Raw genomic sequence first — 18903 nt, 5'->3', positions numbered from 1 at the left:
ACAAGCACCTTTCTCTGATGGTGTGTTCAAATGTGATGCTTGTCAACAATATCGCCATGGATTCGCCTACAATTTGGAAAGTGATAAGGTAATATTGGACATTCAATGTTTTGCAATTCCAGAAAACCTAGAGCATAAGGGTCACCAACACCCCCTATTCCTAGCTAAAACTTCCCATCAAAAATGCAATTTTTGTGAGGAACATGGTATTTTTGTATGCTCTACTTGCAATTTTGCCATGGGTTTTAGATGTGCTACTCTTCCACTTGTATCCAGCCACAAGGATGATGAGCATCCCCTCGAACTCACCTACATTACTGAAGACAAATTTAGTGACTATTATTGTCTAATTTGTGAAGAAACAAGAGATTCAAACCATTGGTTTTATTACTGTGTAAAATGCGACTTTTCTGCTCATACTCAATGTGTTCTTGGAAAGTATCCATACGTTAAGTTTGGAAAAACCTATAAAGATGAACATCATCAACATCCTTTCACTATTGTTCGAAAGACAAAATACTCCCATTCATGTGATGTTTGTGGCGACCATTTCGACGAGGTGGCCCTAGAATGTACTCAATGTAAATTGACCGTTCACCCGAGGTTTGGTGATCTTCAAAAAGATTGTTTGCAAAAACTAGATAAACATGGAGTAAAATGATTGTGGCAAGCCACAACAGCAAGTGATTGGGGACCTACAAGGGACTTCCAAGCTGCGTTGTTTATAGAGTTGTTATTAGAATAGGAGGATTACCTATCTTGTTATCTTCATTAATAATTGCTTAAGTGCCCATAGTGGGTTACATCTCTATGAGTGTAGCTCCATTGTTGTCGCACTGCTTTGTAAGCCTATAGAGCCCGATTGGGTTGGTGAATAAAATTTGATCAAAAGTTAATTATCTCAATTTTTGTAGTTGTTGGGATGTCTAGAGTACGTACCTCAAACTACCCTGCCACCTTCTTTTAAGTCTTGAAATTATTATTACATTGTCTACCATAAGAAAATTAACTTAGGAAGCAAGATCCTGCAGCCTTTGCCCCTCTTCAACGCTATAACAACACGTTCTCGAGCTCAGACCCCATAATCTAGGGGGTAATTTTTTTTATATTTGCTTTAAACCCCATAATCTACTAGGGCGTTTTAACCCTCCCAAGGAGTTTGGCTCAAGTGGTAAGGATTTTTGTATTAGTGGTATTTCCATCACGTCTAAGGTTTGAATCTTCTTGGGTGTAAATAATTTCTTAGGGCTAGCCCGCCGGCAAAGATTACTTGATTTCCTGTGAAGGAAGCGTTTTGCACGGGTCCGAAGTTTACCCAACATAAGTAAGTTGTCGTAAAAATAAAAATAAAATCTACAAGGGCATTTTCAATTGGGTCCTCTCCCAATATCACATAAATTTCTAGTATAACCCGCTTTAATTTCATCTCTATTATGAACTATATTTTTTAATTAACTTCAAAATCATATGCAAAAATTGATATATATATATATATATATATATATATATATATATATATTTCTCCATCACAATGAGTGATAAAAACGTAGCTAGAGTTGTGGTCCAAAGCCTTAAAATGCGTTCATTGGTCACGGGTAGGGCTGAAATAGCGGTTGCGGTTAGCGGTTAGTGGCTAAAACCGCTAACCGCAACCGCCTAGGCGGTTAGTAAAAATTACTAACCACCTCCGCTAACCGGATAGCGGTTAACCGCCCGGTTAGCGGTTAACCGCTTTGTGATAACCGCTTTTTCCTAACCGCTTTTTTGGGCTTTTTTTGGACCGGTTTTGGGCTAAATTTGGACCGGTTTTGGGCCAGTTTTGGGCCAAGTTTGGCCTGGTTTTGGGCTCACTTTGAACCTTTTTTTTTGTTTTTGTTTCAGCTCCCATTCCTTTCTCTCTCTTTTTCTCTCTCTCTCTCTCCGACAAAGAAGCAAACAGCCTTTAGGTATTGAATCTATCTCTCTGATTTATGACATTATATCATTAGACCCAACATTTTGAACCTTTTTTTTCTTGTTTTCGTTTGTTTTTTTTTTTTTTTTGCTCATTTTGAACCTTTTTTCTTGTTTTCGTTTCAGCTCCCATTCCTTTCTCTCTTTTTTTCTCTCTCTCTCTCTCTCGGACAAAGAAGCAAACAGCCTTTAGGTATTGAATCTATCTCTCTGATTTATGACATTATATCATTAGACCCAACATTTTCTCTCTTAATAATTATTAATGAATTATGAATAGTTTTAAAAACTACACTCACAAAACTCTCACAACCCAAACCAGATCTTTTAGTATATAAGTATATTCAACCTAAACTCTCGATCGATCTCAGCTCACACACTTGAAACTCTCATAATCCGAAAATTCTGATACATCTAATGTTGCTTGCACATTGTAATAAACAAACTTTCGATTAACACAAACATGCACAAGTACCCTTTTCCCTTTATTGAACAGAAAAAAAAAAATAAAAAATAAAAAATACAAGAGAACCTGCTTTGGCCGAAACCCTAGCTACTTGGGCCTAAGCCTCTAATAATCTTGTGTAAATGGTGTAAAAATCAAAATCAAAATCAAGTTACTAAACTTACCTTGCTTGGCGACGAGAGACGGCGAGTTGAGAGAGGGAGCGACGGAGACGGCGAGTTGAGAGAGGGAGCGACGAAGAGTCGGAGACAGCAAGTTGAGAGAGAGAGAGAGCGACGAGAGACGGAGTCAATATGTGAGAGTGAGGAAGGCGAGGCAGGCATGAGAGTTGAGAACTTGAGAGCCAGAGCCGCAATCTCGCAGATGCAAGGAGAAGGAGCTTCGGATTTAGAATCGCAGATGCAGGGAGAAGGAGCTTCGGATTTTAGGGTTAGAAAAGAGGGAACATATAGAAGTGCAAAACGACGTCGTTTTGCACTTCTATATAATAAAAAATTAATAATAATAAAACTGATGTTAGGGGGAATCGAACCCCGGAACTTTTGTTGAAAAACTCGCACATGTACCACTACGCTACAACGCCTCATTGCAATTTACTATATGAAATATATATATATATAATATAAATATATATTATATTTTAAAAAAAGCAATTAGCGGTTAGCGGGTTTCCAAAACCCACTAACCGCTAACCGCAACCGCCTAGGCGGTTAGCGGTTTTTACTAACCGCTTTCAAAGCGGTTAGGCGATTAAGCGGCTAGCGATTAGCGGTTATAGCGATTGCGGTAAGGCGGTTTTAAATTTCAGCCCTAGTCACGGTAGGTAAGGATTTCATATTTATAACAAATTATATATTTTTTTGTCGTACAATGAATTATTGATATTTTATTTTATGCATTTATCTACAAATATAGGCAATTACATTCTTGACTCGTATTTATTAACCTATTCAAAAATATATTATTATATTTGAGTTTGTTAGTTTTATTTTTTAAAATAAACTACCATGAAAGCACTCAAAAATTCGAGCGAACCCAAATTATTTATTAATAATTTGATTTGCTTATAGTCCTAATTAATAGGTATTGGAAGATGACTCGACAATATACTCATTATTCATCCAAAAATCCAATTATTACCTTATAATAAAATTATAATTTAATTAGTCATTTTGGAGTTATAACACGTCTAATTGTTACAAATCACATTTAAAGGGTTACCCTCCCAAAAAGCAGGTGGGCCCTCTTTCTCCATAAACTCTCTCCAATTAGTAGTTTAATTTCATAACAATGAATTGACTTAAATTTGGAGGCTCTCACGTCCCCCGGGAATTAGTGCTTTTTCAGTAATTTTTTTCATTATTTTACAAGAAACTTGGGTCTTATTTGTTTGGCTCGTATTCCTCCATATTATAACAGATCGTTGAGTTAACTTCACTGAATTTGGCAAGCATCAGCATGAAATCTCAATAAAATAGAAGGGAAAAAATATATATATCATTAAGCCCCTTTTTTATTTGGCAATCCGTATCCTTAAGTATCAAACCTTTACCATAAAAAAATAAAAAATAAAAAAAATAAAAAAACTTTTACCATAGAAAATGTAAACACAAATGAATATGGGTGAAAAGGCGCTAAAACCATTAACCATAACCACCTACGCAGTTAATAAAATTCACTAACTGCCTAGACAGTTGACTGGCGGTTAGTAACTCTAATAACCGTTTTTTAAAAGAAAAAATTTAAAATTAAATAAAAAATTAAATAAAAAAACTGACGTTTCTATAGTAATACGATAATATCATACTATATACATTGTTTCATGTATATATATGCAGTTAGTAGTTAACGGTTAGCAATGAAAAAACCATTAACTGTAACCACCTAGGCGGTTAACAGTTTTTTCTAACCGCCTTAAAAAACAGTTAGCCTAGATGATTGTTTGCTCGATCGTTGTTGTCGACCCAGCAGGAAAAACACCAACTCAATGACGAATTCCTGATATTTTCCTCGGCATTCTCGCTTATGATTTCCTATGAAGCACATGGACTCAACATCTGTGAGTGAGTCCATGTAACAATATACTTATCTCCCACCCCCCACCGGCTGCCTAGTATTAGGCAATGTACACTTGCACGTGTATCAGATAATTGAGGAGACTCGAAAAACCAATCTCGTTGGGTCGTTGTATTACATCAAACAAACGACCATTCGAGCTAACCCTCGCAGGCCAAAAGGTTATATCTTTATTACAGGAGTGAACCATGGACCTGCTTTAGCCCAAAGGCTGTAGGCAGGGATCCTCATTTCGTCACGAGAACAGCACCAACCAGAGAAGAGAACCACACAATATCTGGTTGGCAAAATGGTTAGTGAAAATTGCAAAACTTTATGATTGCTTCTGGCACGAGATCCGGAGACATTTTTGAGTTAATAAATGCAGTTTAACTCAAAACATTATTAATTAAATGTTTGTTCATACTCGATTACATAAAAAAAAAATATAATAATAAAAAAAAAAAGTTTCAAATGAGATTAAAACTTATTCAATTTTCCAATTACAGGCTCTTTTTTTTGCCCTCAATCGAACATAACATGGATCAGGCCAGTAAAAAAGCAATCATTTTTTGTGCAACACCAAGTTTCTATGCTAAACCTGCAACGGTAAAATCCCACCCATTCTCATAACATGTATCATAACTAGGGATCATATCAACAAGAACACGAGCACAATATCAACCAGATAGACATTTAGAAAATAGCTACAGAAAAGTTTAAGGTGCAATTTGTGAATTTACAGGCTACAACTCTCCCTGGAAAAGCTACTCAGTTGTTCGATATCCATAAGAAGCCACCAAGAATTATAAAATTTGTAGATTTATCTCCTAGAAAATAATCCCTGCCGAAATCAATCTCCCAATGATTTTGGCACTACCATGTATTTTGAATCTCATACAAGGAGCAACCAGCCCCTTAGAGAAATTGAGCACGTTTGGATCCACGAAGACAATCGCTCGGACGTTCCCCTAACCCAACCCGGGAACAGACCGGAGGGAACTGCAGCATGGGGATTGAGCGGAATAGTCACTTTCTCAAACTGATGTCCCCAGCAGGGATTAATATGGTTCTTGCCATCAATAAGTCATCCTATCAATGTGACCTTATTTTCAAACTCATATGCATCAAAGATTCAAATGACTGCCAGAGTTTTTAAGCCCTTCAGATTTGAGAGCAACATAGTGCTCATAAACTATACTCGCTAATGCAAGGAACAACTCTATCAATGTGACCATCACATTAGGGATTTACCATCATGATCAATCAGGTGTTCACAACTCACCATAACACTTCAGTATGTTAACTCTCTATCGTTTGTTTCTTTAATTATTTTTGTCAAGCTCCAATGAACATACCCATAATCCTAGATCTCCACAAAATAAGTATATCATGAAGAGTGGAGATTACTAAAAGCAAATGTTGATACCACTGAAATCGGTCAAAACCTAGCTGAGCAGAACCATAGAAAATTTTCTGAAAGTATTTTACTGGTGTCAGATCCATGGTCCTGGATAAATCATGTTTTGTTTCTCCAAAAATTACTGCACTTCTAGGCAATCACAAAAATGCAGTAGCTATCCGAGTATTTATTCCTTTGAATCACCAAAAGACTAATTTCTTAAAAGTTCATAAGCTACCGAAGTACTAGATAACTTATGTCAAAATGCATGTGTTCTTTATAGTGAATTAGCTGAAAATAATTGTCTTTCACAACAATCAGAACCCAAAGTCCAGAAGCCGCAGCTCCCATTTGTAATTTGAAGCAAACTTCTTAAGCAAATTTAATCAATAACCATTTGATCTCAGTACAATCATTCACAAGCTTTACTGGTCAAATAACTCTTCAGTTATGGAAAGCCCTGTGCAATGCAAGTCCACCTAATATATAAAGTAAATCAACTTCTTTGAGATTCCATCATTAATCCAGGTGTGTGTAAATGGAAGTACATTAAATGTATAGAAAACTCTTAGGGGATAACTTCCCCCACAGTCATTTTAGATACTCATCATCCCACCCCACTTCAATTGTTTTACTAACTCAAGACCATAATTTGTTATCCATCACAAAGCATTCCATGAAGCTTATAACTGGAGTTCCACAAAATATTCAAGACCATAAACAATATTAACAGCATGTGCTGCTGTTTTATAACACTTTAATTTACCCACCTACTTGGGCAATGCCAAACAGAAGAATCAGCAGCATGAGCTTCAATTTTGTACATAACAAGTCCATAGTCTCTCATCCTCTCCCTTTTCATTTGTTAACCAAGGGCCAAAGACATTGTAATTTTCATATATCCTCTAAATAGCTTACCACTGCAGATCTCATCCTCAAACCTTCCTCTCTTAATACCAATTTCTTAGTAGATTAACTTCAGAATACATATGATAAATTGGACAAGGCAAACATTTTCTCTGAAGGTCTTCAAGTAATGAGAAGCCTTACTCTCAACACCAAACTCATTCTGGTAATGATGCAGCGAGTCTCCAAGATAACCACTAAATCAACCCCCAAAGGAGCACTCCAACTTGAGAGGCTAGTTTATAGACGCAAAATGTGCTATTTGATACACATCCATACAAGGTCCTTTTTTTGGCTGAATAAAATTCATACAAGGTCTTAAAGAAAACCACACATAAACTCACCTTAATAATATGAGCCAGAACTTCTGCCACTTATGTAGTTGTCATCCAATTGACGGGTGGAGTAATCAGATGGGTATGGACCTGCACCTAGCTGCAAATATAATCATGTTAGCCAAAGAAAAAATTTCTAAACCTACAAATCATTGCAAAATAATAATTTCAAGAACAATAAACCATACATCTGATTGAGAAGGCGCATAATCCCTAGACATATAGTCCCTTCCATATCTGGAATACACCCTTTCTGCATCTCTTCTACTAATCTCGTCTGTTAGAACTGAATCTATGAAACAATATCCAATATATAACTAGCAAGCAGATGAAGAATGATATATTTATATGCATACGTGTGTTGTGTGCCTGTTTTGAATTACCTCTTCTGTACCCAATAGTTGATGTTTTTGTGTCATACAGTCCACGAGAATGCCCTGCAGATCTCCGACTTCCTTCATCGTACACAAGACGAGACCCACGTCCCAGCCTAACAAAATAGCTACAAAATCAGCCAAACAAAAAGCAAAAATAATGATGATGATGAGGATGAGGATGGGAAAAATAGCAACACTTGCTCTGTCCCAAAATGACAATCAGGTTTGAGAACATCAATTATTAAGGAGAAATAAATTAATGTTTTGTAAATAAACTAAATTTTGTTGAACTCTAAAAAAAATTAAATAATAAAAGATTGAAAGTTATTTAAGTGAGAAAAAAATAAATAAATAAAATAACATAAAATAAAAAGGAAAATGCGCCAATGCCATCTTGCACCACTCCTTTAGATTTGATGTTATAATACAATGAGGGGCATTTTGGGGAAGTGATATAAATGATACCATTGACTTTTCAAAATTACCACTTACTAGGGGACAAACTAAATAAGAAGAGAGACTAGTTGCAGGACGGAGGGAATAATAACAATAACGTAAACAACAATGACAAAAGTAATAGATGGTAGGCCAGAAAAGAAGAAAGGTAAAGCACCCAAGCAACAGACAACCTTGTAGAGTTACTTCCATAAGACTTATCACTGTAAGGCAAGTCAGAACTGCTTCCTCCATAATCATAACAATCTCGTGATTGCCTGATTGAAGCTTCAGCATATCGAGGGTGAACTTCCTCCTAAAAAACCAGGGTTATACTTAATTAAGAAAAGATGAGGAAATACAGCAGCAAGCGTAAAGAGACTTTCAAAAAGATAACTGACAATTGTAGAATGGGGTCGCTTTGAGCTGGGATTAGCACTGTAATCACTGATATGACTGTCACGATAGTTTGAGGGTCGTTCCACGTATCTGCCATAGTCATAATCATCATAAGGAGGAGATGGTCTACGAGCAGCAGCACGAGAAACTTTCCTTGGAGGACTTCCCAAATACCCAGATCCACGTGAAGGGTAAGCATCTCTATAAGAGTGTCTATCGATAGGAACTCTCCCATAATCAGATGGCCTGGGTAATAATTCATCTTCCAGGATGTAGTCCCTCTTTGAGCTGGTCTTTCCATAACCTTGAATTGTCACAAAAGAGACAGGAATAAACCAGGGGGAAAAGGGGGAAGCAAAATACTAGAAGTGCTATGATTACAGACAGTAACATCATACCACTGGACCTGCTACTATACGATTTCTCTGGTGAAGAAAATTGTCGTCCACTCCTAACTCCGTACGGTACTGCATCTCTGTCTCTTGAACCATATGATCGGTTAGGGCCACCATCAATCAGGCCACGACTTCGAATGCTTCTCCCACCATGATCTATAGACCTGCTAGGATCAATGCGAGAACTAATAGAGCCCCAGGGATCCCTGCCACCCCGACCACTGCCATGTGCAACAACAAAGCCTCCTCGAGCCTGTCTAGCTGACTTACCTCTCTGGCGTGGCCTAGACAATCTTGCCCGTACCTTTAACTGAAAAACATTGCAATATATCTTTGTGAACCTACAGTATGTGGAGTCTAGCTTGCCAGTGAATATGGATAAATGCCAATTCAGTATTACTGGTAATCAAGATGAATAACTGTGAAAGAATGTTACAAAATTCAGAAGTAAAATAAAAGTATAAGATTAGAATGTAAAATACTCACAGCTACAGCTACATTACTTTTTTTTAGCAATTCAATCTCATTAGAAAAGCGCATAGCGGGCACAACCCTAGTACAGGGAAAATATACAAGAGAACCCCCAATTAGAAAAAAAAAAAAAAAAAAAAAAAAATTGTCCAAGAAGTCAGAAAAACTACATAACTATGGAACCTCATGATCTTCTATCTCACTCTTTCTAAGCAGTTAAATTTATTTACTTACTTTCCAGATAGCAGCCATGTCCCTCACCACTTACATTAAGGAAGATCACGATCTAACATTTCAAAGTCCCCCACAACCCAACACCCCCCCCCCCCCCCCAAAAAAAAAAAAAAAAAAAAACAATATTCAATTAACTTGACAACTCTGGTGGATTCCAGTAGATGTCCTAATTATGTTTCCTATGCTTGATTTGAAAAGATATTATAGAAGCACGAATAAAAATCATGTTTACATCTACATATTTTCCCCTTTTCAGATACCTTCTACCTTTTATCACTGGAAACTTAATTATGTTTCTTTATGATGTTAGAGAGAATATAAGCGTATACATTTTCTACAACATGACTGTACAAAATATCATAATTGCCACAAGAATGCTTAAAGATCAAGCAAACATGATTAAAAAACAAGCCGCAGCATACCTTCCTATCTCCTTCACCAAGTTCAGCATTATTAACACCATCAACACAAGCCACCGCATCAGTATGAGAGTCAAATGTTATAAAACCAAAATCAGTTCTTTTAGCAGCTGGCATATTCCGAGCAAGTTCCACCTTCACAATCTTCCCAAACTTTTTAAGATGAATCCTGACGCGATCCTCATCCCAAGCAGGAGGCAAACCATCAAGGAATACTGTCCTTACCTGGAAAAGAGAAAGACAAATCTGTTATAACCACTGCTAAAAGCTTCAACATAATCATTAGAAACATTTCTAGTTTTAGATCATAACAACAAAAAGCTGTCATGTTATTGTTTCTCATCAGAGTAAAGTATGATCATTAACAAGAGCATAAACTACAGATAGATTCCAATAAAGGTTGCCAAAAGATGGGACAAACTGCAATGTCATGGTATCATAGCGAATTCAGTGAGTACATGACTACTTTAAAATGGGATAAGAGTGAACTCAAATTTGTGAATCAAAACCAAACAACATGAGTATGAAACTTAAACTTACTACGTATTTAGAAGACTTTCAGAAAGGGTAGAAGATAATTTTCCCCAATCCAAAGAATTCTTCTATTCATGCATACGCAACATAGGAGAAGATAAAATGACAGCCAAAAAAAAGGAAAAGGTGCAACCCCTACTAATCTATTACAGATAACACGTTCAATATCATGCATGTGTATCAGGCACTGAGGCAAAGTTTCTTTGCAAAGAGCTAAGTTGTTGATAATGGAAGTTGTTGGTTCACTGGGTAGGTTTGTATAGGGGTTATAGTTGCTTTAGCTCTACTAAAGTTTCTTTGCAAAGAGCTACGTTGTTGATAATGGAAGTTATTCATCAAAAAAAATAAAAAAAATACATTCCAAAAAACCTATTGAGATTCAGTTGCTATCTATAATTACACCGAAACCTAGTTTTTATTGTTTCCATGCACTGATGTAGGCACTAATGCAACCAGTTGAATAAAGCACTTGCCAAGAAGATTTCTTTTTGACATCATAAAAATCAGATAACACCTCTTCACTTACATCTCACCACTGATTATGACAATTGCCTTAGATATTTGGTGCATTTACCTTGCACTTTTTCTACTCCAAGAGCACCTGGAGTCATTTTCCAACTCAGTGGAAGGAAATATTACCATTAATATTTTCTGCATTAGCATACACCAAACACTTCCATAGATTAGAAAGAAACTAAAATAAAGCACCACCAGCTCATTCAAAATTGTTTCTTCGTTACTTATTCACCGGATTTTATACAAAAGACAAAAATCGGCTCTGCTTTTGGCACGATGTCTGGTATATGGGAACTCCTTAGAAATGCATGTTCCCAGAAGTGTGTAATATAGCATTGCATGGGAAAGTGATAATGGCAGATTATATGGAAATGCCAGTTGCACCTACGGTGTCCAAGATTCCTTATGGAATCCAACATTGGAAGTTGTAGCGATTAGTTTCTTTTATGGATATGCCATATGTTAGTGAACTCTGCAAGGTTGGTGAGGGTAAGATGTTTATGGGTGTCATCCAAGAAGTGTCACACCGAGGTCAGAACTTTCCATATAAGGAGGGTGGAGGAATTCTGACCTTGTGAAGAAATGCAGGCTTCATTTTTTTTTCCCCTTTATATAAGGTAAAGGCAAAACAAGGGGAGAAACCCTAACACGTAGGAAGTTTATAAGAGAAACACCAAAAACAGAAAAAAAACACACAAATACTGAACCTGGCTTCAAAGTTCAGAGAAACAGAATAGGATAACCCTTTAACTTGCTCAATCATAGCCCCTCAAATGTTTTATTGATTTTTCTAAATGTTTTAATGTGTACTAGGAATCATTATTGGAATTAATTATATATTGCATTTCAAAACTGTGCACTTTAAGTTGATCAAATTCACATAGCTGCTTTGCACTTTGCACCTAGGCTCCATGAGGCCTTTGAGATCAAGGGTGCCTTGATCTTTTAACAGAAATCATTACAAACCTTTTTGAGCTTTTCAGTGATTTAGTACCTTCCAAAAACAAGTTCTCTCTGTATAGACAAGCTCACCAACAAATAAGATGCAAGGAGGGTCCATCATAGGAGCCCACGCTTGCTAGATCATCTGTTTGACGGCAAAATATGAAAAATTTAGGCCAAAACAGTCCTGCCATCTTATAATCCTCAACAATCTATCATCAGCACAAAGCATACACCAGAATTATGTGACTTAAACCATGCAACTCTGAGTGTTTCACATACTATAAGCACAATAAAATGTAAGAGATCAGTATCAGATATCTTCACACCAAAGAAACAAAGAACATAAGAATTACATGAAGAAAAAAAAAATACTGAAACAAGTTCAAGGAACCAAAAAGTAATAAATGCATGCCAATGTCTGAAAGTAATCTATCAAAGCTTATATTCTAAGCGAAGTTCTTGGAGACCTAAAATGGATAATCAATTTTTTTAATCAAGTTCACCATGGCATTTTTCCAATCTTGTTGGGCTGTGGTGAAACATAATGTTATGGCTATTTTTTCTAAATTCCATCGAAGACGTCAGTTGGTGAAGAGAATGAATGTAACGTTTGAGTCCTTGGTTCCAAAGAAGGCGGATGCGATAGAGGTGAAGGATTTTCAGCCCATTAGCTTGGTGGGAGGGGTGTATAAAATTTTTTTTCAAGGTCTTGGCCACTAGAATGAAAATTGTTTTAGGAAAGATCATCTCTAACTCTCAAAAAGTTTTTATTGGTGGGCGACAAATATTAGATTATGTGCTCATTGCTAATGAATGTTTGGATGGTCGTATGAGATCAGGGGTGGCAGGTGTTATTTGTAAATTGGACTTGGAAAAGGCTTATGACCAGGTTAACTGGGACTTTTTGTTGTACTTTCTAAAAAGATGTGGGTTCGGAGAGAGATGGAGGGGCTGGATAGAGTGGTGTATTTCATTGGTCAAATTCTCCATTTTGGTAAATGGAACGCCAGAAGGTTTCTGTAATAGTTCGCGGGGGATTCGGCAAGGGGACCCGATGTCACTGTTACTTTTTGTGTTCGTTATGGAGGCTTTGAGCAGGATGGTGAATGCGACAATAGAGTAAGGTTTATTGTCAAGTTTCTCTATGGGGGAAAGGGCCTTTTCAGATTTGGTGGTTTCTCATTCTTTATTTGCTGATGATACTTTGAATTTCTATGAAGCATATCCTAAGCAAATCCGATACGTATGCCTTATTCTCTTGTGCTTTGAGGTGGTTTCGGGGCTGAGAGTTAATCTTGGTAAATCAGAACTTGTTGCAATAGGGGAGGTGGACAACATTGGGGCTTTGGCTAATATTCTTGGGTGTAGTGTTGCGGCTTTGCCCATGAAATATCTGGTTTTGCCACTAGGGGCTACGCACAAGGCTACGTCTATGTGGAATGGTGTGCTTGAGTAGATGGAACGTCGTATGGCATGATGGAAGAAATTGTATCTATCAAAGGGAGGTCGATTAACTCTTATAAAGAGTATGCTGTCTAATCTTCCAACTTATTTTTTATCTTTGTTTCTTGTTCCTATGAGTGTGGTCAAAAGGATTGAGAAACTTCAAAGAGATTTCCTATGGGGAGGAATGGGAGATGAACAAAACTTGCATCTTGTTAATTGGAACCAAATATGCCGTCCCCTACGGGCCAGCGGTCTTGGCATTCAAAATATACATAAGTTTAATCAAGCTCTCTTGGGGAAATGGTTATGGAGATATGTGACAAAGAGTGAGGCTCTTTGGTACAAGATCATTAAAGCCAAGTATAAAGATCAGGATGGAGGGTGGTGTTCGAAGGAGGTGTCGGGTTCTTATGGTGTGGGTTTGTGGAAGCATATTAGAAGAGGTTGGGATACTTTTGCAAAAGGTGTGAGGTTTGAGGTGGGGATGGGGTTGAAAGTTCGCTTTTGGCATGATATTTGGTGTGACGATCAACCGTTGAAGCATGCTTTCCCTTCCCTGTTTAGTATTGCGAGGTACAAAGAAGAGTGGGTGAAGGATAATTTTAGTTGGAGGAATGAGATAGATGAGTGGAATGTCATTTTTGTGCGCTCCGCCAAGGATTGGGAATTGGATGTGGTCTCATTTTTCTTTGAATTGTTGTACTCTTGTAAGGTTTCTTATAGTAATGCAGACCATATTCAATGGTCCTCATCTAAAAAGGGTACGTTTGAGGTGAAATGGTTCTATAAGGCCTTGTCCATTCCAGATTGTGAGGTATTTCCATGGAAGAGTAATTAGCACTCTAAAGTGACATCGCGAGTGGCATTTTTTGGGTGGACTGCGGCTCTCAGCAAAATTCTGACACATGAGAATTTGCAAAAGAGGAGAATTGTAGTAGTGGAATAGTGTTGTATGTGTAAGAAGAATGGGGAGTCTGTAGATCATTTGATAATTCATTGTGAAGTGGCTACTCGGTTATGGAACTGTGTTTTTACTTTGTTCGGTATTGAGTGGGTCATGCCGCAAAGGTTCCTTGACTTGCTTTCTTGTTGGAATTAGCTGGGGGGTAGGGTTATCTCTAAAGTCATTTGCAGGATGGTTCCTTTGTGCATCACATAGTGTATTTAGCGGGAGAGCAATGCCCGAATGTTTGAAGATAAGGAGTGTTCGGTGGATGGGATGAGGAAGAATATGATCTCTATGCTACACTTGTGGGTGTTGGCTCATCATTGTAGTGTTGTCCTGACTAAAGATGAGTTCTTGAATATGTGCTCTCTGTATATTCCGTAGGGGTTTCTACTGTATATATTTTTGCATTAGGGTTGCGTCCCTCTGCGCTTTTTCAATAATATTTACATTACTTATCAAAAAAAAAAAAATGTCTGAAATCACTGGTCCAAAATAACAATTAATCCAATATATTCAAATGAGCATACACACACGAACATGTAAACATACATATATTCCTACATACATTTATACATTTAAAAGAAGAAGAAGCTCTAAATTGTGTAACTAACTCTTAAAGCACTAGCAGCAGACCTCCCTCCCTCCCACCCTCTCCGTCTTCTCTCTCTCATCTTCATCTTCTTAGCGAAATCTTGGGGAGGTTTTGAGTTGTGGAGTTTTGGGGTGTGAATTTGATCAATGGGTGGTGGTCAAATATGCATTTTGAGGATTGTTGAGGCGGTGGTGGAAAATTCAATGTTTTTGGGTTGAAGATTTTGTGCATTTTGTGGTTTATGCGTTTTGGGGATTTTGTGGATTTTATGTGTTTCAGCGTTTTGAGAACTTTGTGGTTTATACGTTTTGAGGATTTTGTTCATCGTTTTTTTGTTTGTTCAATCCTCTGTTCTTGAGAGAGAGAGAGAGAGAGAGAGAGAGAGAGGCATGAGGCGAAGAGGGAGGTAGGGGTGCTGCGAGAGGAAGAATAGGGGATTGGGAAGCGTAAGAGAAGAGAGAGCGTATGATTTTTTTAGGATTATAATAATCCATTGGGTAGCACTGTAGCTACCCAATGGTTTAAGGAATCTATAGGGCATCTCCTACTGGTGCTTTTTTGTAGTTTTTTAAGATTTCTCCTATATTTAGGGGAGGGAACAAGGTTTTAGGGTATCTGCTTTTAGTGCTCTTAGTTCCGTGAGATCCAACAACAAAAAAGATTAAGACAAGAAAGAAATACATACATGTGCCATAATTTCATCATCTGGTTCAATGAATGTATCTGCAAATGCAACCCTTGCTGTTCGATCTGTACCAAACACAACATCCCTCTTTTGTAATCGCTTGCAGGCTTCCAAGGCTTCTGCCCTACATGAGAAATCTAAAAAAGCAAACCCTCGATTCATCCCCTCATTGTTCATATCCTCCACTAGTGTCAAGTCTTCATATTTATAAACTCCATAATGTGCGAGCTTTTCTTTCAGCTGAAATCAAAAAACAGCCATCCAACATAAGCAAACTCACAGAACCTGATTATTCAGTGAAAAGGTGTGACTTCAAAGCCAGAAAGGTAGCACAGAATTAGAACACCTACATCCTCCTTTGCCCAGGTCTTGCATACATTACCAACAAAGAGAGTGTCACTATCTTGACTTGGAGCTACCCCACATTGCTTCCCATTAACCTGACAGTTCAAATTTCAAAGTCATATGTGATCATCTTGTTGATAATTAATAAGCCTCTCATTTTTTAACTGTCCTTTATGACGGCCATGCATGAGTTTTATTTAATGCATCATGGATCAGCACGCCACAAACAAACAAAAAAAAAAAAAGGATCATCTTAATAGAGAAATTTTTTTCATTTCAAAAACTGAAATATTGGCAAATAGTTGAGTTCTTAGAATATTACTGAGAGAGGAGCTTCCTAGAACCATTAAAGAACCTGCTTTCTTTTTCTAATAATAATAATTACAGAAAATACTTTTTGATAGTACCTACAGTAGAATGAAAAACAAGGAACAATAAAAGAGAAAAAATAAATACCACTGGATGCTTCAGCTCATAAATAGCACGTCTAGCCTGCTCAACAGTTGCAAACCGCAAGAAAGCAAAGCCCTTGTTCTTTTGAGTTACTGGGTTCTTCAAAAGTCTCACTTCAGTGATCATACCCACCTGACAAAAAACCTTTCTAAGATCTTCCTCTGTAGCATCCCGATCCAATCCCCCCACAAAGACCTCGAACTCCTTACGCTTCCTCCTCTCTTTAACCACATCATGATGCTCTTCCTCATACTCCTGTACTTCTCCATGCTCATCTCCAACATACTCCTCAACCACCTCTTCCTCTTCCTCCACTTCCTCTTCTTCCTCCACCTCAACTTCAACAAGTTCTTCAATCATGTCATCTCCCTCAATTCCCCCTACCCCATCTTCCTCATTCCCATCCACAATCTCTTCCATCACTAAACTTTCACCAGCATTCTCTTCTGCTTCAAACCGCTGTTCATCATCTTCAAGCTCCAATCTTTCTGATCCCTTTTTCTCTGAAACAACAAGGTAATAAGTCTCCTTTTCTCAAAAGCAATTCCTTCTTTTCATTTATATAACAGAAGGTACAAAACAACAACTAAACCATATATGCGCTTCCAGTCAAACCATGACATCAAGGTTGGAGGTATATTTTTCCAAGAATCAAAATATGCATAATGCGTGCAAGTGTACAAAAATATGTCAGGAATGCTAGTACTTTAGTTGTTGGCGCTTTGCATATGATCAACTCAATGGTTGCCAACCTTTTTTTTTTCTTTTTTTTTTATGACGAGGAACCCTCCAAGACATGGCCGCTTCGTGCACCCACCCCTATCGGATAAACCTCGAACCCGTGTAAAGCGCCCCCAAGGGGTTGGCTCAAGTGATAAGGCCTTGTTGGCATTCCATCATGTCTAAGGTTCGAATCCCCTTGCAATTTCAATTAAGCACAAGGCACCCCCTTTGAAATTCCATTTTCCCCCTTTGAAGAAAAAAAATAAAAAAATAAAAAAAAAAAACCTAAGCACTAGGCACTAGGCACAATTGGGTAGAAAGTTGACAATAAAGATGTTAAATTTCAAAACATTGTAAATCGATTTGTTTCTCTTAAATGTTCCAGCAACCAATCAGAGTATAAATAACGACCATTGAATGAAAACTATTTTCTCAGGCGGGATACAAACTGAATTATCTACTTCTCTTTCCACATTTCTTTGCAACCAAGCAGTATAAATTTCGGTAATCCCACCTTCAAATAAAATACTCCACTGAAATTTGGACAAAGACTAACCCTGATTAAGAAAACTTTTACTGTTTGAACAGATAATGAAAACTCCAGAGCCAAAAATCCATCCCTATTTTGCTCTATTACCCTTTGTGCTCTAAGGTCTTTCAGAGTGAGAGTGGTACCTGTAGTAGGAGGGACCGAGGGTTTGCGTGATACGGCGTCGGTTGGGCGGATTGCTGGCTTCTTCTTGAGAGGAGTGGTGGTGGCCGTGGAGGGTCGCTTCACTGCGCGTGGAGGCATCCGTGGCTTTTCCAGTGACAAAACAAGTGATTTTTTGTTTTGGAAATTATGCAGCGAAACCGCGCACTTTAGGGACGAACAGGTGAGGTAGGTGTAAATTATTATTATTATTTTTTTTTTTCAGTGGGTGTAAATTTTTAGAAGCGCTGAGACAGACAGGTCGCGGTTTTAGATAATAATATCACCGATCCCGCCGGTAGGCTGTTGGGTGTCGCCGTGTCGTGGGGAGTGGGACTAGATTGCGTGAATCTGAAGGCGTTCGGTTTTCCTTTTGTGATTTGATGGAAAAATATATATATATATTAAAAAAAAAAAAAAAAAAAAAAAAAAAAAAAGCAATAACATACATAGTAAAAAAAAATAAAAAATAAAAATTTTTTCAACTTTATTTCTTCCATTTGCCTCATATTTTAATTAAATATTATTAACTTTTATATATTAATATTTTGAAGAAAAAAAAATGTGCTTATTTTTAGGTAGTGGAGTTTGACTTGTTACATACAAATATAAATAAAATAGAGAGGTGGTCGTCCTCAAGAGGTAGTTTGAATCATCCTCCTCTTTTTTGTGCGGACATGTCAAAAAAAAAAAAAAATAGAAAGGTGGTCACACTGTCGCGAACATAGTTTTCCAACTTGATGATCTCCAAATAATGTATTGTTCAGGGTCCCCAAAGGCAATCGAATTGGGCGATTATTAGTTTTTAATAATCGTCATGGTCCCTAAAGGCAACCAACTTGGGTGATTATTGGTTTTTAATTACCGCAACGCGGTTATAACCGACAGTTAGCGACTATTCAATCCAATAACCGGTTATAACCGCTTTATTTTTAAATGGGTTTTTGGGCTTTTTAAGTGTTTTGGGCCTTTAATTTGCTATTTTTTAGTCTTATTTAAAGGGTTTAAGGCCAAAATGTTCCCAAAAAAAAAAAATGGCCAAATAAATTCTAGCCCAAAAACATGGCTAAAAAAACATAGCCCAAATCCATTAATCCAAATTCAAATGAAAAAATTAAAAAGACAAATCTCAAATCTAGATACATATTACGAAATACAAACCAAATGGAAAGCAAAG

The 18903-nt window shown here is 37.3% G+C and overlaps 1 protein-coding gene across 3 annotated transcripts; it reads right to left on the bottom strand.

Annotated features, from left to right (window-relative positions):
* Positions 1-5145: 5145 nt before the first annotated feature.
* Positions 5146-17926, bottom strand: LOC132177773 (uncharacterized). Of its 3 annotated transcripts, none has more exons than XM_059590223.2 (11): positions 17711-17926; positions 16316-16815; positions 15865-15954; positions 15515-15754; positions 9851-10072; positions 8727-9033; positions 8331-8632; positions 8124-8245; positions 7501-7607; positions 7306-7403; positions 5146-7217 (listed from the first exon to the last, which is right to left on the bottom strand). In XM_059590223.2, exons 1-11 carry the CDS (start codon positions 17826-17828, stop codon positions 7128-7130), a joined length of 2196 nt encoding a protein of 731 aa, XP_059446206.2. In that variant the 5' UTR covers positions 17829-17926; the 3' UTR covers positions 5146-7127. The 3 variants fall into 3 exon arrangements, with proteins under 3 accessions (XP_059446206.2, XP_059446207.2, XP_059446205.2); XM_059590224.2 differs by having other exon boundaries at positions 7306-7394; XM_059590222.2 differs by having other exon boundaries at positions 7306-7409; positions 17711-17924.
* Positions 17927-18903: the final 977 nt, after the last annotated feature.

The sequence above is a fragment of the Corylus avellana genome, chromosome 4, assembly GCF_965113065.1.
Source record: "Corylus avellana chromosome 4, dhCorAvel1.hap1.2, whole genome shotgun sequence".
Taxonomy (NCBI): Eukaryota; Viridiplantae; Streptophyta; class Magnoliopsida; order Fagales; family Betulaceae; genus Corylus; species Corylus avellana.
The sequence above is the reverse complement of the archived record's forward strand: the minus strand, read 5'-3'. Positions and strand labels throughout refer to the sequence as shown.